Source organism: Argopecten irradians, chromosome 1 (assembly GCF_041381155.1).
Source record: "Argopecten irradians isolate NY chromosome 1, Ai_NY, whole genome shotgun sequence".
Classification (NCBI taxonomy): Eukaryota; Metazoa; Mollusca; class Bivalvia; order Pectinida; family Pectinidae; genus Argopecten; species Argopecten irradians.
The window spans coordinates 173862-193528 of NC_091134.1; the positions used below are offsets into that span (position 1 = coordinate 173862).

Below are 19667 nucleotides of genomic sequence, written 5' to 3' on the forward strand. Positions count from 1 at the left end.
GATAGATCAGTCGGTAGAGCACTCGGCTAGTGTACGAAGGGTCCCGGTTTCGAATCCCGGTCTGGCCGCTACATTTTCTCCTCTCCTGTTACTTATATATAACGTTATGCTACATAAAGATGAAGTTTAGCTTACAGTACGTACCTGCGTGCTGTAGTGCTAGGAAGAACATAGCTTAATTGATATGGGGAGGGGATCATTGTAATATATAAGTGTGGATAGAATGAAGACAATTCGGTCCTTGGGGTATCGAAGCGACCCTACCCTGTTAGAATCTGTACCAGCAACCGCGATGCTGATCGGGCACCTGCATCAACCCATCTTACCTGAATTTCGGCGAGTCCTTGAGACATTCTCGGAAGTCGATTGTTGGTCTCATTATTATCAGTGTCAATATTCAAATAAATGTAATATTAAACACCAGTTGTGACTTCATTTCCAGGATATCGGTATAACTAAACTATGAGTAAGTTCATCTTCTGACGCCTACTTCCATTTTAGTTATTTTCAATGTTGTAGGGGGCGCTGCGGAAAAACGGTATAAATTAATATGACGAGAAGAAGAAAAAACCATCGCTGGTATCTGATTTTATTTAAGTTATTGAAATAAGAATTCCTATTTATATGTGAACAAAATAGAATTGTATATATAAGTATTGATTATAAATAGGAAATTTTTGTTTGAAGGGTATCTACATTCGGACCGTTTCGGGTGGGTTCGTAACTCATGTATACGAATAAATACTGTAACTTTGAGCAAAACGTCTGAGAAGTCTCGAGTGTCATTCCAAATTCGGTCGTCAGCCTTCATCTTTACCAAGACGTCTGTGAACCGGCTTTGGAGCATAACAAGGTAGGCCTATTGCAGCTTCTAATTTGTATTGGTACGTGTCAGGAAGCATTTTGTGACTATCTGAATTCATTTATTCGCCAAGATACTTGCGGCAATGCAGATGTCTCATTTCGTACGAAATGTTGATGAAATGTGACCTTGAGGAAATCCTCCACTGTGTCCGACCTTGCCTGTCGGTCACATGCACTCAGCTGAAGTGTGATCGTTCTCATGTAGACCTAATGTACACGAGGCCAGGTATAAGCTTTCTTCTTCAGGAAAATGCACAAGGAAAAAATTATCGCAGTCTCAATAATTAATCAGATCTAAATTATAGATGTCAAAACGTACAACTATGATAATTAACAACTAGGCTCTACTTGGCAAGAGACTAGTCGCTAAAACTGACCATAATCATAGGCTCAAAATTCTGACTGGTCGCTTCTTTAGGCATATGGTCAGCTACCTACTGCTCTTGAAAAGCCTGGGATTGTAGAACAAATCTTGCGACAGCAATTATGGGAATTCTGCATGTTGGTTTGGAGTCAAATATGCCTTTACAGTTAAAACAAAACAGTTGGCACTCACTTTAATACATGTCACATCCCAACCAATCACATTAACGGTGCTATGTCCCTAATTTAGCTATGCTCAGCCAATTTTTTCGCTTTCTTATATCCATGATTTCTTTTTTTTTATATATTAGAGCATTCTTTGGAATTTACAAAAAAGCAAACAGATTCAATTTATTTTGATTAGGTTTTTTTTAATTATTATTTTTTCTTGTGAAAAAATTTTTTTTTTTTCAAGTACTTGTCATGCATTTAAAAAAAAAACATGTTAGAGTTGAATAAATATGTTAAAATAAAGCTAGGGTAATGCGGAAAGGGTACCATTGGCAAATTATCTCCCATTGCGAGTTTGTTTATCCTGATGCATAATATTGCTTACAACATGTCGAAGTGCTTCTTATATGTACAGGAGGTACTACAGAGGGTGAAGGGGCAGGGTAATGTCACTGTCAGTATCACTATCGTGAATTAGGATAACCTGCTTGGATGTAGACATGATCTCAGATCTGTTGTTAAAAAAATTCACAATCACTGACTCAATTACTGAGTAATCACATCCAAATAATGCATCTCAATTGTATGATAAAACAGAATCTCATTTACATTCCATGATTATACCTGGTTGGTATGCTTGCATATATTCTTTTATGACTTAATATTTGCGTTAAAAACATACCATAAACATCGGTTTACGCAGTGCAACGATACGTTATAAAACGAAAGTTGGCATTAATTCTGTTCGCCATTTTGAATGATTCGGTATTTACCTCAATCTCACTAACCTTTATTTTCATTTTGCAAAAAAGTGCAGTTCTAGTAAAAAGCAGAAGATTCCAACATTCTTCCTGGTATGGATGTTAACATTAAACATGTTTAAGCCAGAATAAGGGGGTCTTGGACATGGAATATCGACAGGAATTAAAATATGCATATTTTCACATTTCAATTTAAGCTCTCTGAATGCTTACTTCCTTTCCGGAACAGGTCATGGATATTAATAGCCTTATAAATATTCATCTTTAATCCTGGTCAGTTCAACGTTTCGCAACTATACACTTTCTTATGGTAATTCAACACTAGAAAAAAGACATATTGAGTCTGGAGTAAGGTGCTTAGAAAAAGGTTATCTCCCCCTTGGCTGAGCATAGCTACCTAGTTATGTTTGAGACGTCCAAGAATCAGTATTTCGGTAGCCATCTTTGAAGACCAAAAGTTAATTTTATCAGCCAATCAGAATCGCAGAATTTCATCGGAAATCGATCCCAGCTGTACGTGTCTGATTGGGTGTTAAAATTAACTTTCAGTCTTCAAAGATGGCTACCCAAACATTGATTCTAGGACGTCTCGACATAACTAAGAACATTAAATCTTTTCAGATCCAATCTTTTGCCTTGAGCACGATGTGAGTGTGGATTCACGTGCGAAGACTCTTATCACTTTTTCCTTACATGCCCAAAATATCACATTATACGACAGACATTATTAAACGATCTTCATTGGTTCCCCGGTGACATCACATTAGATACATTACTAAGAGGAGATGCAGATTTAGAAAATGATGCTAACCTTATTATTGCAAAGGCAGTCCAAATTTATATTGATAGTACTGGCAGGTTTTGACATTATGAGCATCCTACCCCATTTCCTATATCTACCCCGTATCTTAGTTGATTAATAGATTACATGTTATACATATGTCAACAATATAAATTAGTTGTATCTGCTGGCTGGTATAGGTGAAAGATTTTCAAGGAAAGGAATGGCTTCGAGTGGATCTTCAGTGCAATGTCTCCTATGGAATGTGTATAATGGACAACGTTTTAAGGAAGTAACCGAGAATTGGTACTCGGCAAGACCTGGTCCAGTACAGTTGTTTTACCAGTTTGTATAAAAAAAAGTGCATCATAATTTTCAGATAGCCATACAACTGACTGAAGATCATGTTTTTGTGTATGAACTATTGAATTCTATTATTGCACATTGTCATTAAGTGACAATTTAGGTGCTCTCCATAGACTACAGTGTATAACCATCAGGGAAATTTAGTGAAAATGTCATGGTTGATAGAGATTTGCCTGTGTTCTATTTTTAGCCCCATAATAAACAATGGAAGTGATTCAGATAATGAAATTTGTTTCCATTTTAGTAGGACTGAAACGATTAGTTGAATAATCGGAGGTGATTAGATTAATGAAACTACTAATCTCTGAAAATTAATTAAAGATTTTATCAATCGTTAATCGTAACATGCATAGCAATTGCATTGTAAGCTGACTAAAGACGTTGACAGATCATTGATTTCTGAGGAAGCCATTCTGACTGTAGTTTCATCTCTTTATGTACACGTTTTGATCCGTCATATTGTACAGTAGGTGTTATTATTAGTTGATACCAAAACATGGCCGATGTTTTCAGTAGTCATGATCAGCAGTGAGACAATATAGTTGCACTCAATTTTAGTGATTAATCGATAAGTAATCAATTACATGTGACAAAAAAATGGTAAAACTTGTGCAAAAAGGCACATTTTCCAGGGCTTTTTTTCAACATGATTTGGGGCCGAAAATGGGCCCCATTCCCCATGGCAAAACCTTTTAATATTTCCCAATTCAAGCCTTAAATTTCAAAATGAAAGTTTTTTGAAAACTGTCCAAAAATATTGCATGAACTTAGTCAGTTAAGGCTTTGAATATTTTTTAACTGGCTTCAGAAAAGTATATAAACTACACTGTAAATATAAAATCATATTTGTTTTGCATTATTTCATATTTAATTTCTTTCCCAAATCTTGGTTTTGTCGCACTTTTTCCCAAATTCAAAGCCATTGGCCCCATTCCCAAAGCAGTGAGAAAAAGCCCTGTTTTCAAAATGGTCCCCAAATAGGTCATTTCTTAAAATCCCCGAATAAAAAAATCTATTAAGAATGTTTGGATTTTTTTGGACAAAATTTATAACTGGCAACTTGCTACAGACATTGAAAGATTTTATTTGAAAATCTCATAAATTCTTTGAGCTATGTCGAAACGAGACTTCAACGGGACATAAACCACAGAGTAAATACATGTATTGATACCTCCTCATATTTAAAAAATTTGAACCATTTTTATCCCCGAAAAGAAGAGACATCAAGAAACATTATTAAATGCTGTCAAAATATTGATAAAAAAATCATATGGATTTCTATTCCTATAATTGCTGGCAAAAACCATGGCCACAACCAGAGACATGATATTACACTTGTAACATGCTGGAATGAAGGCTTTTCTAATTCTTTCAAATGAATGACCTTGAACTTCATTCAAGGTCACAGACAGGGGCCTAACTTGTTGAAATTTATTGTCAGTAACTGCAGGTCTGGAGACCTGACATTAGACCTGTGACATGGTGGGCTTTCAAGTTAGTTCAAATGAATGTCCTTGACCTACATTTAAAGTTACTTTTGGTGAAATCTTCAATTTACTCTTTTAGGCCTGTTTTATTAACATTTTCCATGGTCTTTAATTGCATAATGTATTACTTTAATATAAACTGTTTTATAAAATTCATTTCAGAGCAATCATGTCTATCAGCAAGGTCCATGCTCGGCAAATTTTTGACAGCCGTGGAAACCCGACAGTGGAGGTAGAAGTCACTGTGAATGGTAATGAACATTAAACATATCATCAGTGCTCCAGATGTGGTGTACAAGTATATATAGGGATTGGATATGCCATAAAATTAACAAAAGTCTCTTTCTAGTTATTGCGAAAAAATTGAAGGAACACAAAACTACAATGAAAATAATAGCTAAAATTATTATTGGTGATTAGATTAATGAAACAACACTGATAATTGATTAAAGATTTTAATAATCATTAATCGTAACATACATAGCAAGTACATTGCAAGCTGACTAAACACGTTGACATCATGGATTTGTGAGGAATCCATTGCGACTGTAAAGTTTTATCTCTTTAATAGTTCAGGTATATACAGTCACATTTTGAAAGTAACAAAGCATATCATGTGAGAAATACTTGTTAAATTACATATCTGTGGAAGTTAAAGTCATTGATCAATGTAAAAGTGGATGTCATGAGAAAGCTTGCAACACACTATTTGCCAATTTTCACTAGCGATCAGCTCCATGTTGTTGAGTTAGTATAGGGAGGCCTAATCGCCTCTGGGACGCTAGGGAGCAAAACTAACTGTAGTCTTAAACATTTTAATTTTATGATTGCATGTGCTTATCATTCAAAACGAATGTTTTTGTTCATATTCTAATTGAAGATAAGAGTTGTTAAAGCCGCTAATGGCTGAACGAAGCGGCTTTATTAGATAGGTGCTTGTTGGACACATCTGCTGACTTCCGGTATTGACAGTTCACCAGATAAACAAGCGATAGCCATGTCACCAACCTGTTAATGTTCAATTTTAATCATTGCTTGATATTTTTGCAGTTCACAAATAGAAATGGGATTTTCATTATGCATTTTTAAAGCCGCTAATGGCTGAGCCAAACAACTTTATTAAGATAGGTGCGTGTTGGACCCATCTCCGGTTGCTGCGTGCTCATCTGCTGACTTTGCGGTATTGACAGTTTGCCAAATTAACAAGCGATATTATTATAGTCATTATTTGATATTTTTACAGTTCACATATAGAAACAAGATTTTCGTGATGCATTTTCTGTATTATTAGCGTATTTCCCGGTCGGTATGTGGTTTCAGACAATGACCTAGTTTTGGTCGCTGGCAGTACTGTGTAAAATAGCGTCAGGTTGAAGCCATGCTTTCACATTTTTCACACCGGGTTGTGTTTGGAAATTTGATTGGTATTGCTATTGATACGGCGATAGTTTGATAATATTTGAGAGATTAATGCAAATATTACCTGCATTAAAACGTCGTAGCAAGTATTTTTGTATCAAGAGTAAAATATGAAACATTGTGGCTAATCATATTATACTGATTGCGTTAACAAAACAGCCAAAAAGTAAAGCATGAACTACAGGTATGTTACATTCATAAATAAACATTTGAAATTGTAAATGCTTTAAGTGGATGTTTTATGTAATGATTGTTTTGCAGAAACATTGTGCGTCAGTGACGAATATCTTTGCTGATTCATTTTAAAAATGACAAGCTGTACGAACACTTTAACATGTTGACCACTTCAGTTTGAAGTGAAAACAGTGTACATGAAAACATATATCAGCGTAATTGGTTGAAAATAACCTTCAGTTAAAATATGAGCACTTTTCACAATTCCTAATTCCTAATAAGCGAAATAAATCACCCGTGAATTAACTTGAACTAAATGACAGAAATAACAAACAAACAGTTGCGGGTATTCAACACACGTGTTTTGTAGCATCGGGTCTGTAGGATAGATTGTTTTTAAAACGAATTAGCAATCAAAATGTGTTGTTACAGCGGTTATTCATGTCATACTGAGGTAATTCTAGTTGATTTAGTTAATTATTTTTGATTACAAAAATGAAAAAGTTTGGTCATGTTGCTCGGTAGTGATCCAAATTTGGTTGATTAGTCGTACATGTGAAAGTCACGTAAAAATAGCGGGTTAGCAGACTGTATTTAAATGATGTTACACAAGATGATACAGGGACGGAATTCAGTGTTTATTTGAGATGAAATACGGTTGTTGTTTGTTTGTCAATAAATTTATTCTTATTAATTGGTAGGCTTATATAATGTAAGGTAGGTGCTCTTTCATGTACGTTGTAGGTGTTATTATTAGTTGATACCAAAACATGGCAGACGTTTTCAGTAGTCAGTTAAGTGTGACAATACAGTTGTCTTCAATTTAAGTGATTAATCCATTAGTAATCGATAACATGTGACCGAATAATTGATTACAAAAATTATTTCTCGTTTCGGCGCTAGAAAATAACAATATGCCTTAGGCCTCGAAAATAAGACAAAAATTTTGGTGATTTTAGGGATGCCTTTATATCAATTGTTATATGACTGGGAGTTTTGTCTAATTGGTCAAGACCTTATGGACAGGTTTTGACAATATGCAATCTGATGCCGATGAACACCTGGTTAGAGATTGACATTGCGTAACCTTGGTATAAATAAACACAGGGAATTTTTAGCCCACCATCATTAGATTTCTTGTTACCGCTATTTCTCAAAAAGTACTGAAGGAATCTTTCTCAAATTTCACATGTATGTTCTCCTTGGGCAATAGATATGCATATTGCATTTTGGGATTGATCGGTAAACAAGATGGCCCGCAGGCAGCCATCTTGGATTTTGATAATTAAGAGTTTGTACTGCTCAGAAAGAACTGAAGGGACCTGTCTCAAATTTTATATGTAAGTTCCCATAGGGCCCTAGTTGTGCATATTGCATTTCCGAACTGTTTTGTCAAGAAGATGGCCGACCTGCCGCGATCTTGGATTTTGGTAGTTGAAGTTTGTTACCACTATTTCTCAGAAAGCGCTTACAGAAGGGATCTCTCTCAAATGCATTTCCTTTTGGCCCTGGTTGTGCATAATGCATTTTGGGACTGATCGGTCAACAAGATGGTCGCCGTCTTTGATTTTGATTTTAGTTAAAGTCTGTTACCGCTATTTTTCGGAAATTGCTGAACGGATCTTCCTCAAATCTTATATGTAGGTTCCCCTAGGGCCCAAGTTAAGCATATTGCATTTTGGGACCAATCATTCAACAAGATGGACGACAGGCCGGGCCCCCGCCATCATGAATTTTGATAGGTGAAGTTTTTACCAATATTTCTCAGAAAGTACTCAAGAGATCTCTCTCAAATTTCATGTGCAAGTTCCCCTTGGGCCCTGGTTGTGCATAATGCATTTGGGACTGATCGGTCAACAAGATGGCCAATAGGCCGCCATCTTGGATTTTGTTTGTTAAAGTTTGAGAAGCAAAGATATATCCCTTTTCAATTGTCAAACATAGATTAATATTTGGTGGGTGCCAAGATCCCTCTGGGATCTCATGTCGACCAATCAAAATAGATCATTGTGCAATAGCCATAATGTGAGCACACATGACTGACGACAATGTGATAGGAGTAAGGAAAATATAAGCATAGCAAAAGAACTAAAAGGGCCTACTGAGGAAATATCGCTAAAGATTTTCCTTGATGTTTTGTTCATTTATAGTCATTATGGTGTCATATCTTCAAAATTGTTTCAAAAAAAAGCAAAGCTTGTTTAATAGGCATCGTTTCATATAACAGACCAATTATTGACTTTTTGTTGGTTAATACAAGGAATTGTTAAACTTGAGAAAGATGATATTCCCTGAGGCCAAAGTACGTAGCACCCGTCAGATGATCACCATTACTTTTCTCACTCCCTTGCATGTCGTAAAAATATTTAAAAAAAAAAAATTTAAAAAAAAAACAGCATCTGGATCACTAGCTGAAGTCTGTGTTTTACTATTACAGAAAATAACTTGTTTAATACAGACTAAATTATCCATAACAAACAATGCTACAGTCCCCCCCCCCCCCCCCTCTTCCTCTCCATAATAACACTAATAACAAAAAACATATTGAATCTGACCAAAATATTTTCTTTTATCACATAATCTGCCTGATATCCAGTGATTTCGCCCGTGTAATATTTTTTGGGTATGTCACTAGTGTAATATGATCTGGAACAATATCCATTGGCTGGAAATTCATTGTGACGTCGGACAGAAACAATAAAATGATGTCAAGAAAAATGACAATGTCAGGATTAAGAGGACGGCAGGACAAAATGGTAGCCCCTGCTGGATTTTCGGAATCCATTTTGACATGAAATTCTTTGTTTTGTAGGTATTTGTAGTTATGTGATAAAAAGTATCTTAAATTTGTGTTCATTTCACATGAGATTTTATGAAACTTTACTCCAAGTTTTCATTTTTGCTCGTTTCTTTTCTCCAAGTTTTCATTTTTACTCGTCGCATAAAATCTCATATGAATACTCAAATAAGATCATATATATATGAATGCTATTAACATGCTTTTTCAGCAAGATGTGGTTTCTTTGTAGGCCAAGTTTTTAGAGCGGCTGTTCCAAGTGGTGCTTCCACAGGAATCTACGAGGCTCTAGAGCTGAGAGACAAATGCCCTGGAGAATATCACGGCAAAGGTAATACTATTGTTATTGAAAGGTCTAGAGCTGAGAGACAAATGCCCTGGAGAATATCACAGCAAAGGTAATACTATTATTATTGAAAGGTCTAGAGCTGAGAGACAAATGCCCTGGAGAATATCACGGCAAAGGTAATACTATTATTATTGAAAGGTCTAGAGCCGAGAGACAAATGCCCTGGAGAATATCACGGCAAAGGTAATACTATTATTATTGAAAGGTCTAGAGCTGAGAGACAAATGCCCTCGAGAATATCACGGCAAAGGTAATACTATTATTATATTATTGAAAGGTCTAGAGCTGAGAGACAAATGCCCTGGAGAATATCACGGCAAAGGTAATACTATTATTATTGAAAGGTCTAGAGCTGAGAGACAAATGCCCTTGAGAATATAACGGCAAAGGTAATACTTTTATTATTGAAAGGTCTAGAGCCGAGAGACAAATGTTATTGAAAGGTCTAGAGCCGAGAGACAAATGCCCTGGAGAATATCACGGCAAAGGTAATACTATTATTATATTATTGAAAGGTTTGTTCAGTGGTGCCTCTACAAGAATGTATTACAACTGAGGGACTATAAGTAAGCTTTACCAGAATGTGAAAGTTTAAACTTGGAAAATTTTTTACAGAAGCTTTATAATGTCACAAATGCAGGCAAATACCAAACTTACACTGGGACATCAACTGTGAGAGCATAACTGTTCTGTTGTCATTGGCAGCATCAATGTAAATTTTGCGTTTACTCCTGTTTTTAGGTCACCTGACCAAAGGATAGTCTTTTGTCCGTCGTCGTGCGACATCCTTTAAAATATCCGTGTGAACAGGATAATGAGCTTAATGAAACTGTATGTAGACTAGCATTGGAAAGATCTCGGATAAGTTCGAAAATCAGTTTGATTCGACAGTAATTTACGGAGTCATTGCCCTTTGCACTAATAATTATTATTGGACCTTGTGAATGCAATAGCTTGAGTAAATATACATTCAGCTTCATGAAACTTTGTATATCGACTAACATTTGAAATATCTCGGATGACAGTAATTAACGGAGCTATTGCCCTTTGCACTAATAATTATTATTGCATCATGAAACTTTGTATTTAGACTAAAATTGGAAAGATCTTGGACGAGTTTGAAAATCGTCCTTATTTGATTGTAACTTACTGAGTTACTGTCCTTTGCAATTATAATTGAGTAAATATGGACCGTGCTTAATGAAACTTTGTATGTAGACTAACATTGGAAATTTGGAAACGAGTTTGAAAATGAGCTCAATTCAATAAAACCACCGTACTCCAAGCACATGTCAATGTCTTGAGATATTACACATGAATAGTTATCAGGAAAATTAAAAAAGATTAGAATCTAGTCACTTTAAATCGTCACAATATGTAATTAGTGTGTTTGACTTTGACATCAATAACCAATTAATCTGAAAGCAGATATGTTGGCTTGCAATAATCAAATTGTGAGTTAACTCACTACGATACCAGATCCAAGCTAATGGCTAAATATATATATATATATATATATAAATAAAAAAGAACTGTCCATGTGATGGTTTCCATATACATAAAAAACACAACTATAAAACAGTTTTTTCTCCCTAGCGCTTTCTCGGCTCATGCCGGTCTTCAGGGGTTTGAATTTTTTTAAACATGGCGGCCGTACAATTTCACGCTTACTCTCACTCAATTTCAGCATGCCGGTTAAAACTTTTTATATATATATATATATATATATATATAAAAAACATGATTCAAAAAATCACTAACCTTGTAGATTGCTAATTATGTAGAAATTGAGTGTGAAACACTTATTGAAAATCCTAAATATAGGTCAATTTAAGCATCTAATATTGTCGTGACAGCCTAACCGTTGACGGTGATAGTGACGTACTCGCCTTGCAACTTGCACAATACCTATTGCATACTGGGTTACAATATACGGTAATGCTTGGCGCGAGTTGATTGGTTGGTTGGTGTGGCCAATATCGTGTGGTATGTATGACCCACATGTGATAGATCTATCCTGATCCCATCGGGTATCACCGTATTCATAGAAATGCAGGGTGTGTACATACTTTCTATCACCTGCAGATTATGCAATTGTTGTGGAATGAAGTCCAAAGCTCTGGCAATAAATGTGGTCAGGCGTTTTTCTTGAGCTGCTGTCCCTGTTTCAGCCGGGATAGACTGGATAATTTTTCCCATCATCGCTTGAAAACAATTAATTTAAATGTTACCGTATTTTCCGGACAATAAACCGCACCTGTGTATAAGCCGCAGAGGCCTTTTTTACGATTTTTTCAGGTTTTGTACACGTATAAGACGCACCGTTATATTAGCCGCACCCAAAAGTTAGGCCCATGTAACCACGTAACCATCTGTGTACATACGATCGATCTCTATTGAAGTAGGGGTAATGCTTATCGATCGTTTAGAATCACGAAAATTGTCTGTAAACTTGTACTGTAAATATATAACAAATAAAACTCACTATGATGTTAACATCTTTAGCAAAATGCCATGTTTCTGTTCCTTGTTTATTCTGCTATTACGTAAGCCCACTTTGTGTAAACAAACATGGCGGCCGTACAATTTCACGCTTACTCTCACTCAATTTCAGCATGCCGGTTAAAACTTTTTTCAGTATGCATATGATTTTATTTTATCTCTATTTTGATATATTTCGCGTATTTATTATATTGATGTGTAAAGGATTTACTGTATTATCAAGGCTTGCATCATTAACCTAAATCTGACTTCGATTAGAGTGTTCTCTGTCAATTTGCCATCCCATGATGCAATTCACCGAAGCCTTATTTTTGTAAACTTCCGGATATTATCTTCGCTACAGAGATCGATTAAATGATTTTAATATGACTGTGCGATGTTTTACACTCGGTATAATGTTCTAAATTACATGTGATTTACTTTTATAAACTTGATTGCTGATTATTTCATTAAATCACGGCGACAGGATTCCGGGAAATTCCCCTGTTGACCGACATATGTGTAACACGTACGTGTGCAAGTTTGAGTTCATGCTTACTCTCGTTCATATTTCAGTACGCCGGTAAAATACTTTCTTCAGTAACGTTATGCATAGGAATGGATTATATTTCTTTTTTGATATATTTTGTGTATTAAATATATCTTGGTGTAAAGAGTTACTGTATCAATCGACTTCGTTTAGAGTGTTCTTCCACTGTTTGTTAACTAGGTATCCCATGATGCAATTCACAGAAGCCTTATTTTTGTAAACTTCCGGATTAAGACCTCGTGGTGTTTGCCGCTGCAGAGATTGATAAAATGATGTTTTATAGACTGTTCGATGCTTATAACATCGCTAGAATGTTCTAAATAACATGTAAAACACGCGAATAAACTTGATTACTGATTATTTCATTGAAATCACAGCGACAGGATTCCGAGAAATACAGATGTTGAGTGTAACATGTGTGCAAGTTAGCAGTCATTCATGATCAGAAGATCGTTTTCTTGCTGTCTGCGGACATTTCTTGCACACACATAATATTTAAATAATATATTTAACTTATTGTTTGATATTTGATGATTTTTGACGTTTTAATTATTATTTTCTTGGTAACAATACTGGAGCAAATCGATAGCAAAATCAGTCCGCCATTGTGTTGTGACTGTAAACAACCACGCTTCAGTCGGCCGATTTTCCGTGAATTAAACAATTTTACGATTGAACATGTATCTGGTACGTTATCATTTTTTAGCTTTATTATATTTTCATCACATATTATATCGTTTAAACACTTTTACAGTGATTTTTTTCGGTGTATAACTTTACAAAAATGGCGAGTAAAACTTACGATTTTCACATGTGAATCACGACGTAATAATGCAAAAACGTGGTCAGATTTTGATTTTCGTCCACGGATAAGCCGCACTGGTGTATTAGCCGCACTTCCGATTTTCAGGGGAAAAAGTCGCGGCTTATACTCCGGAAAATACGGTAATTGAAAGTTGCTTAACTTTCTGATATTCTATAAACTGTAAGACTTCATTGGTAATTTTGCTTGGGTTCTGATGAACAGGTGCTCGTGACGGGGTTAAATGTCCAAGTGCAGTGATATTCTTTATAATCTTTTGACAACCTCCTCTCGTCACACCAGTTTTTTTAGCCCGCCATCATCAGATGGTGGGTTATTCAAATTACTTTTCGTCCGTCGTCCTTCCGTCTGTTAACATTTCTTGTTACTGCTATTTCTTAAAAAGGTTGAAGAAATATTTCTCAGATTTCATTTGGAAGTTTCCCTAGGGCCCTAGTTGTGCATATTGCATTTTGGGACCGGTAAGTCAACAAGATGGCCACCAGGCCGCCATCTTGGATTTTGATAGTTAAAGTTGCAAGTCAGTTACAACGCATCATTTAGACTTGAATTTATCCTGATTCCATGTTTTGATACATCCGGAATCTTTGAATTTAATCACACATCAATACATGTTTTGACATTACCAAATTCTGGAAACCATGCTAAGCAGATTATAGTTAAAACTAGAAATAGTCACTCAACAATTTGACGGGCTTTTCAAAAAAAAAGAATTTTTGCCAAGGTTATTCTTGGTAGTCCTTTATGTCAACGTGCTACAGGTCTTATTTCAGGTCTGTAGGCCTTTCAGAACTTGACAAGAAGTAGTTGAAATGTTTTAGGATGTTGGTCCATGTGACCTTAAATGAAGGTCAAGGTCTTTCATATTAACAAGCTTGGTAGCCATTTATGTCAGCATGCTACAGATCGAATACAGAGGATTCCGCTTATTATCCCCCGCCCAACGAAGTTGGCGGGGGATAGGATATACAAATGGGTTCCGTCCGTCCATCCGTCAGTCCATACGAATGGTTTCCGGAGCATAACTCTAAAACCAGTAGAGATATTTCCACGAAACTTAATACACACATTGGTCTTATGGTCTAGTAGTGCCTTTTGCTATTTTTAGGTTTTCATTTTTTGCATTTTTTCCGTAACCATGGAAACATTGCTGAAAATATCATATTTTTGTACCAAGTTCGTTTCCGGAGCATTACTTTAAAACCAGAAGAGATATTTCCACGAAACTTCATAGACACATTGGTCTTATGGTCTAGTAGTGCCTTTTGCTATTTTAAGGTTTTCACTTTTTGTACTTTTTTCTGTAACCATGGAAACATTGCTGAAAATGGCAGATTTTTGTGTAAGAATAGTTTCCGGAGCACAACTCTAAAACCAGCAGAGATATTTCCATGAAACTTCATAGACACATTGTTCTTATGGTCTAGTAGTGCCTTTTGCTATTTTTAGGTTTTCATTTTTTGCATTTTTTCCGTAACCATGGAAACATTGCTGAAAATATCATATTTTTGTACCAAGTTCTTTTCCGCAGCATAACTGGAAAACCGGTTGAGATATATGCACGGAACTCCATAGGCACATTAGTCTTATGGTCTAGTAGCGCCTTTTGCTATTTTAAGGTTTTCACTTTTTGTAATTTTTTCTGTAACCATGGAAACATTGCTGAAAATGGCAGATTTTTGTGTAAGAATCGTTTCCGGAGCAAAACTCTAAAAACCAGCAGAGATATTTCCATGAAACTTCATAGACACATTGTACTTATGGTCTAGTAGTGCCTTTTGCTATTTTTAGGTTTTCAATTTTTGTGCTTTTTTCTGTAACCATAGAAACATTCCTGAAAATATCATATTTTTGTAGCAGGTTCATTTCCGAAGCATAACTCTAAAACCAGCAGAGATATTTCCACAAAACTTCATAGACACATTCTTTTTATGGTCTAGTAGTACCTTTTGCTATTTTTAGGTTTTTATTTTTTGCACTTTTTCCTGGTTTTTTTTCATACACATAAGTCTCCACAATCAAACTTACTTCAGCTTTGATATCTCCATTGGCGGGGGATCTGAATGACTATGTCCTTGTTTGAATTAGTCATTTTCCAGAAGAAAATATTCAAATAAACGCAGTATTCGAATAGGTGGAGATGGCATTTTGCACCTTCGTTTTACCCCCTACACTGTACATGTGAACAGGCAAATATATATCGTTTTGTTTACTTGATAAATACGTAAATTATCTATACTTAAAACGAACAACAAGTAATTATTTTCAAAGTTGTAAATCGATTTTAATCGTTTAATAACAAAAAATATTCCAATGATAGATTCTTGTTTACGTAACTAGATCGACACGTGAATCTTTGAGAAAAAGCTAGACGATTGATATCAAATGCAATAACTAAACATGATTGAATTTATGTCTGCAAATATTTATGTATCAATTCTGAACCTAAATAATAAACAAATTTACGTACATTTGCCTCGCAAAATGAGCATACGATGGTGATTAAACTTCAAAGTGCCGATCACCTAGCAGTGTTTTGACACATGTGTATGAATTCGAAAATGGCGGCGGGTGATGAAGCCATGCCTTCACTGGACTTAAATGTATTTTGAGAATTCTTCCTGTATTGTTGATCGATGCGGCGAAATAGCTTGATAATATTTCAGAATTTAAGTAGCAATGAAACAACGTAGCAAGTATCTTTTTGTATCCATATTACGAAACATGCGGTAGTCATTGCACTCTGACTTTGCATGCTTTTATATCTCGTTCAACGAGACGCTTGATACGCACATGTCTGGCGTAGTCAAAAGAGTCTGGTTGAACGAGACTACCCATGTATGGTGGTTGTTGTAAGGAAGCATGGTTTATCCAACCGATTGCGAACTAAGGTATGTTAGTTAATAAATAAACATATTTTAAAGTGCAAATGCTTTAATTAGATGTTTGAGTCAGTGATTATACTAAAAGGAATGACCTAAGGCTGCTGATGTAAATCGTAACAGCGTCGAATACCTCTGCAGATTCATGCATAAAATAACAAGCCATACGATAATGTTATTCTGTCACCATACTGATTTCTAGGGAAAGCGAAGTATCTTGAAACATATATCAGCGAATTTCGCTGAAAATACATTGAAAATTGAAAAAAATATTCAATTTTATTTTAAGAATTTCCCAGATATTTTATTCGAATAACCGGAGGTCATGTAAAAAGTTGATTCAAATAAACAGAGATGAAAAACAAAGATAAAGAAGGAAAAAATCGGGACCGCAAAATTCAAATAACCAAAATATTCGAATAACCGTTATTCAAAAAAGTGGAGTCCTCTGTATTAAGGCTTTCTAGAACTCCACAAGAAGTCATTTGAAGATTTAAGTTTTTTCACCCCTCTGACCTTTATTATAGGTCAAGGTCAATCATAGTAAACAAACCTAGCTGTTAGCCAGTTAGCATGCTACAGGCCTAATATTAGGTATATATGATTTCCAGAACTTCACAAGAAGTCATTTGAAGATTTTAGGATGTTAAGTCTATGTGACCTTGAATGAAGGTCAAAGTCATTCATATTATCAAACCTGATAGGCATTTATGTCAGCATGCTACAAGCAAAGCCTAATACTATGTATCTAGGCCTACCATAACTTTACAATAAGTCATTTGAAGTTTTTGTTTTTGGCCCCTGTGACCTTGAATATAGGTCAAGGTCAATCATATTAACAAAATTAGTAGCCAATTACATCAGCATGATACATGCCTAATATTAGGTCTCTAGGCTTTCTAGATCTTGAGAAGAAGATTTTTAAATAAAAAAAAAAATTCGAAAAATTGCACTGTTGAACTTTGACCCTTATATCCAACCGGAAGTTGAGGTTTTACAGAAAAGTATTGAGAACATTGTGTGTTCCATTTTTGATTCTACATAACATATTCAAAAATCAAAGAAATTTGTGAAGCAAAATATTTACATAAGTTTAGAACCGGAAGTCACTGGCCATACTTGATTTTTGACCAACATAGAAATGCTGCTGTCACACCTTCCACTCATGCCCTACAATATGGTGACACCCTTCAACACATGCCCTACAATATGGTGACACCCTTCAACTCATGCCCTACAATATGGTGACACCCTTCAACTCATGCCCTACAATATGGTGACACCCTTCAACTCATGCCCTACAATATGGTGACACCCTTCATCTCATGACCTACAATATGGTGACATCCTTCAACTCATGCCCTACAATATGGTGACACCCTTCAACTCATGCCCTACAATATGGTGACATCCTTCAACTCATGCCCTACAATATGGTGACACCCTTCAACTCATGCCCTACAATATGGTGACACCCTTCAACTCATGCCCTACAATATGGTAACACCCTTCATCTCATGACCTACAATATGGTGACATCCTTCAACTCATGCCCTACAATATGGTGACACCCTTCAACTCATGCCCTACAATATGGTGACACCCTTCAACTCATGCCCTACAATATGGTGACACCCTTCAACTCGTGCCCTACAATATGGTGACACCCTTCAACTCTTGCCCTACAATATGGTGACATCCTTCAACTCTTGCCCTACAATATGGTGACACCCTCCAACACATGCCCTACAATATGGTGACACCCTCCAATACATGCCCTACAATATGGTGACACCCTTCAACACATGCCCTACAATATGGTGACACCCTCCAACACATGCCCTACAATATGGTGACACCCTTCAACACATGCCCTACAATATGGTGACACCCTTCAACACATGCCCTACAATATGGCTACACCCTTCAATTCATGCCTTGCAATTTGGTTACATGTCTTTTAGCCCATTTTGGAGATCCATTGTATACAAATTTCTGTGCAGGTGAATATTAAAAAACAACAAAAACAATAGGTCTGATGAGATACCGTATTAGTAAAAGACAGAAACTGCAGGACAGAAAATCAATTTTTTTTTAAACCTTGTCTATTTCAGGAGTCTCAAAGGCAGTTGAAAATGTCAATAGCATTATTGCCCCAGCCTTAATTAAGGTAAGTGTTTGTAGAAATGGTACTTTAAAACCAGTCAAATTTATTCAAATCAATGACCTTAGGCCACACCAAATAAATCAGTTGTTCTTCGGGGACTGAGGAATAAAATTGGGAGCGAGCGAGCAAATTTTTTTTTCTTTTAATAAAATATCCATTTTTGGATTTTCAGAGGTGAAGGGATCTAATTGTCATGCGAATGCCAATTTCTTGGCAATTTTTCTTTTTTTTTTGACATTTTAAAAATATTTACATTAAATTAATTATATCATTTTTGCACCCTTTCATTGACAAAAATAACTAAAAATCAGTATTATTTAAAAGGAAAAACAAAGCTAAATGATTCAACTGAGACCTTGTTCATATCAAATTTTAATCAAAATGGGAAAAAAACAGACTAGCTCTAGGTCAAAACTTTGATTCGGCAATTGGAACTTACTGGTCTTAAATTATGACCATCCATGATGCACAGGAAAGATCTAATTTTATTGATGAAGATGCCTGTATTTCAATCCTATTTATATCCATATCAATATATTTTTTTTTTTAAATGAAAAAAATACTAGGCTTACATTGAATTAACATTCAACAGTTAACATTTTTCATAATCATGAATAATGAAGCAATACAATTAATTTTCATTTCAACATAACTACTAATTTTAGAAATTATCAAACCTGTTACAGTAATAATCAAAATGTAACTAATCTGAGAGAGAAAAAAATTGAAATTAAATATTTGATTGATTTAGATTTATTTATTATTATTAATTTTATCATTTTATCAACATTTAGTCTAAAATCTACCCCAAAATTCTGGAAATATAATCCCCTTCCCATTAAAAAAAAACACAAAAAAACATGATTATTAGTGAAATCCTGAAATTGTATACCAATCCAGAGCCACTATTATGATAACATAAAATGGCGGCCATTATGATTGCAAAATTTGTGTCGTCCATGGATAGTTAGGCCTATTAAACATTAAAAACGTGAGTAAATCATTTACAGTTGTAAGCAGTGTTTGTTTTTGAAGTAATGCTCACTATCTAATATGAATTTAAGGCAAAACCTCAGAAGAGCGCAGCTACATGTAAAAGATAATAACATAATAACTTTATAAGGGCGTCAATTTAAAAAAAAAAAAAATTCATACATATGGGGATATTGTGCGTTGCTCCAGTACTGCTCTCCCCAGTAAATATATATATTTAACTAATGCAAATGCATAAC

General features: G+C 35.3%; 2 protein-coding genes across 4 annotated transcripts in view; one reads left to right on the top strand and one right to left on the bottom strand.

Annotated features, from left to right (window-relative positions):
* Nucleotides 1-520, bottom strand: part of LOC138314347 (arf-GAP with coiled-coil, ANK repeat and PH domain-containing protein 2-like) — a 97966-nt gene extending 97446 nt beyond the window's left edge. The window contains 1 exon segment of the mRNA XM_069254653.1: nt 327-520. Coding sequence (XP_069110754.1) covers nt 327-379 — 53 coding nt within the window. The 5' untranslated portion in view covers nt 380-520.
* Nucleotides 521-722: 202 nt separating this feature from the next.
* LOC138314384 (enolase-like) overlaps nt 723-19667 on the top strand; it is a 53989-nt gene continuing 35044 nt past the window's right edge. The window contains exons 1-4 of one of the 3 annotated variants that reach the window (XM_069254688.1): nt 723-853; nt 4956-5044; nt 9416-9514; nt 18383-18438. In XM_069254688.1, the coding sequence (XP_069110789.1) occupies nt 4963-5044; nt 9416-9514; nt 18383-18438 (237 nt within the window). In that variant the 5' untranslated portion in view covers nt 723-853; nt 4956-4962. The other 2 variants (XM_069254706.1, XM_069254697.1) reach the window with 2 other exon arrangements.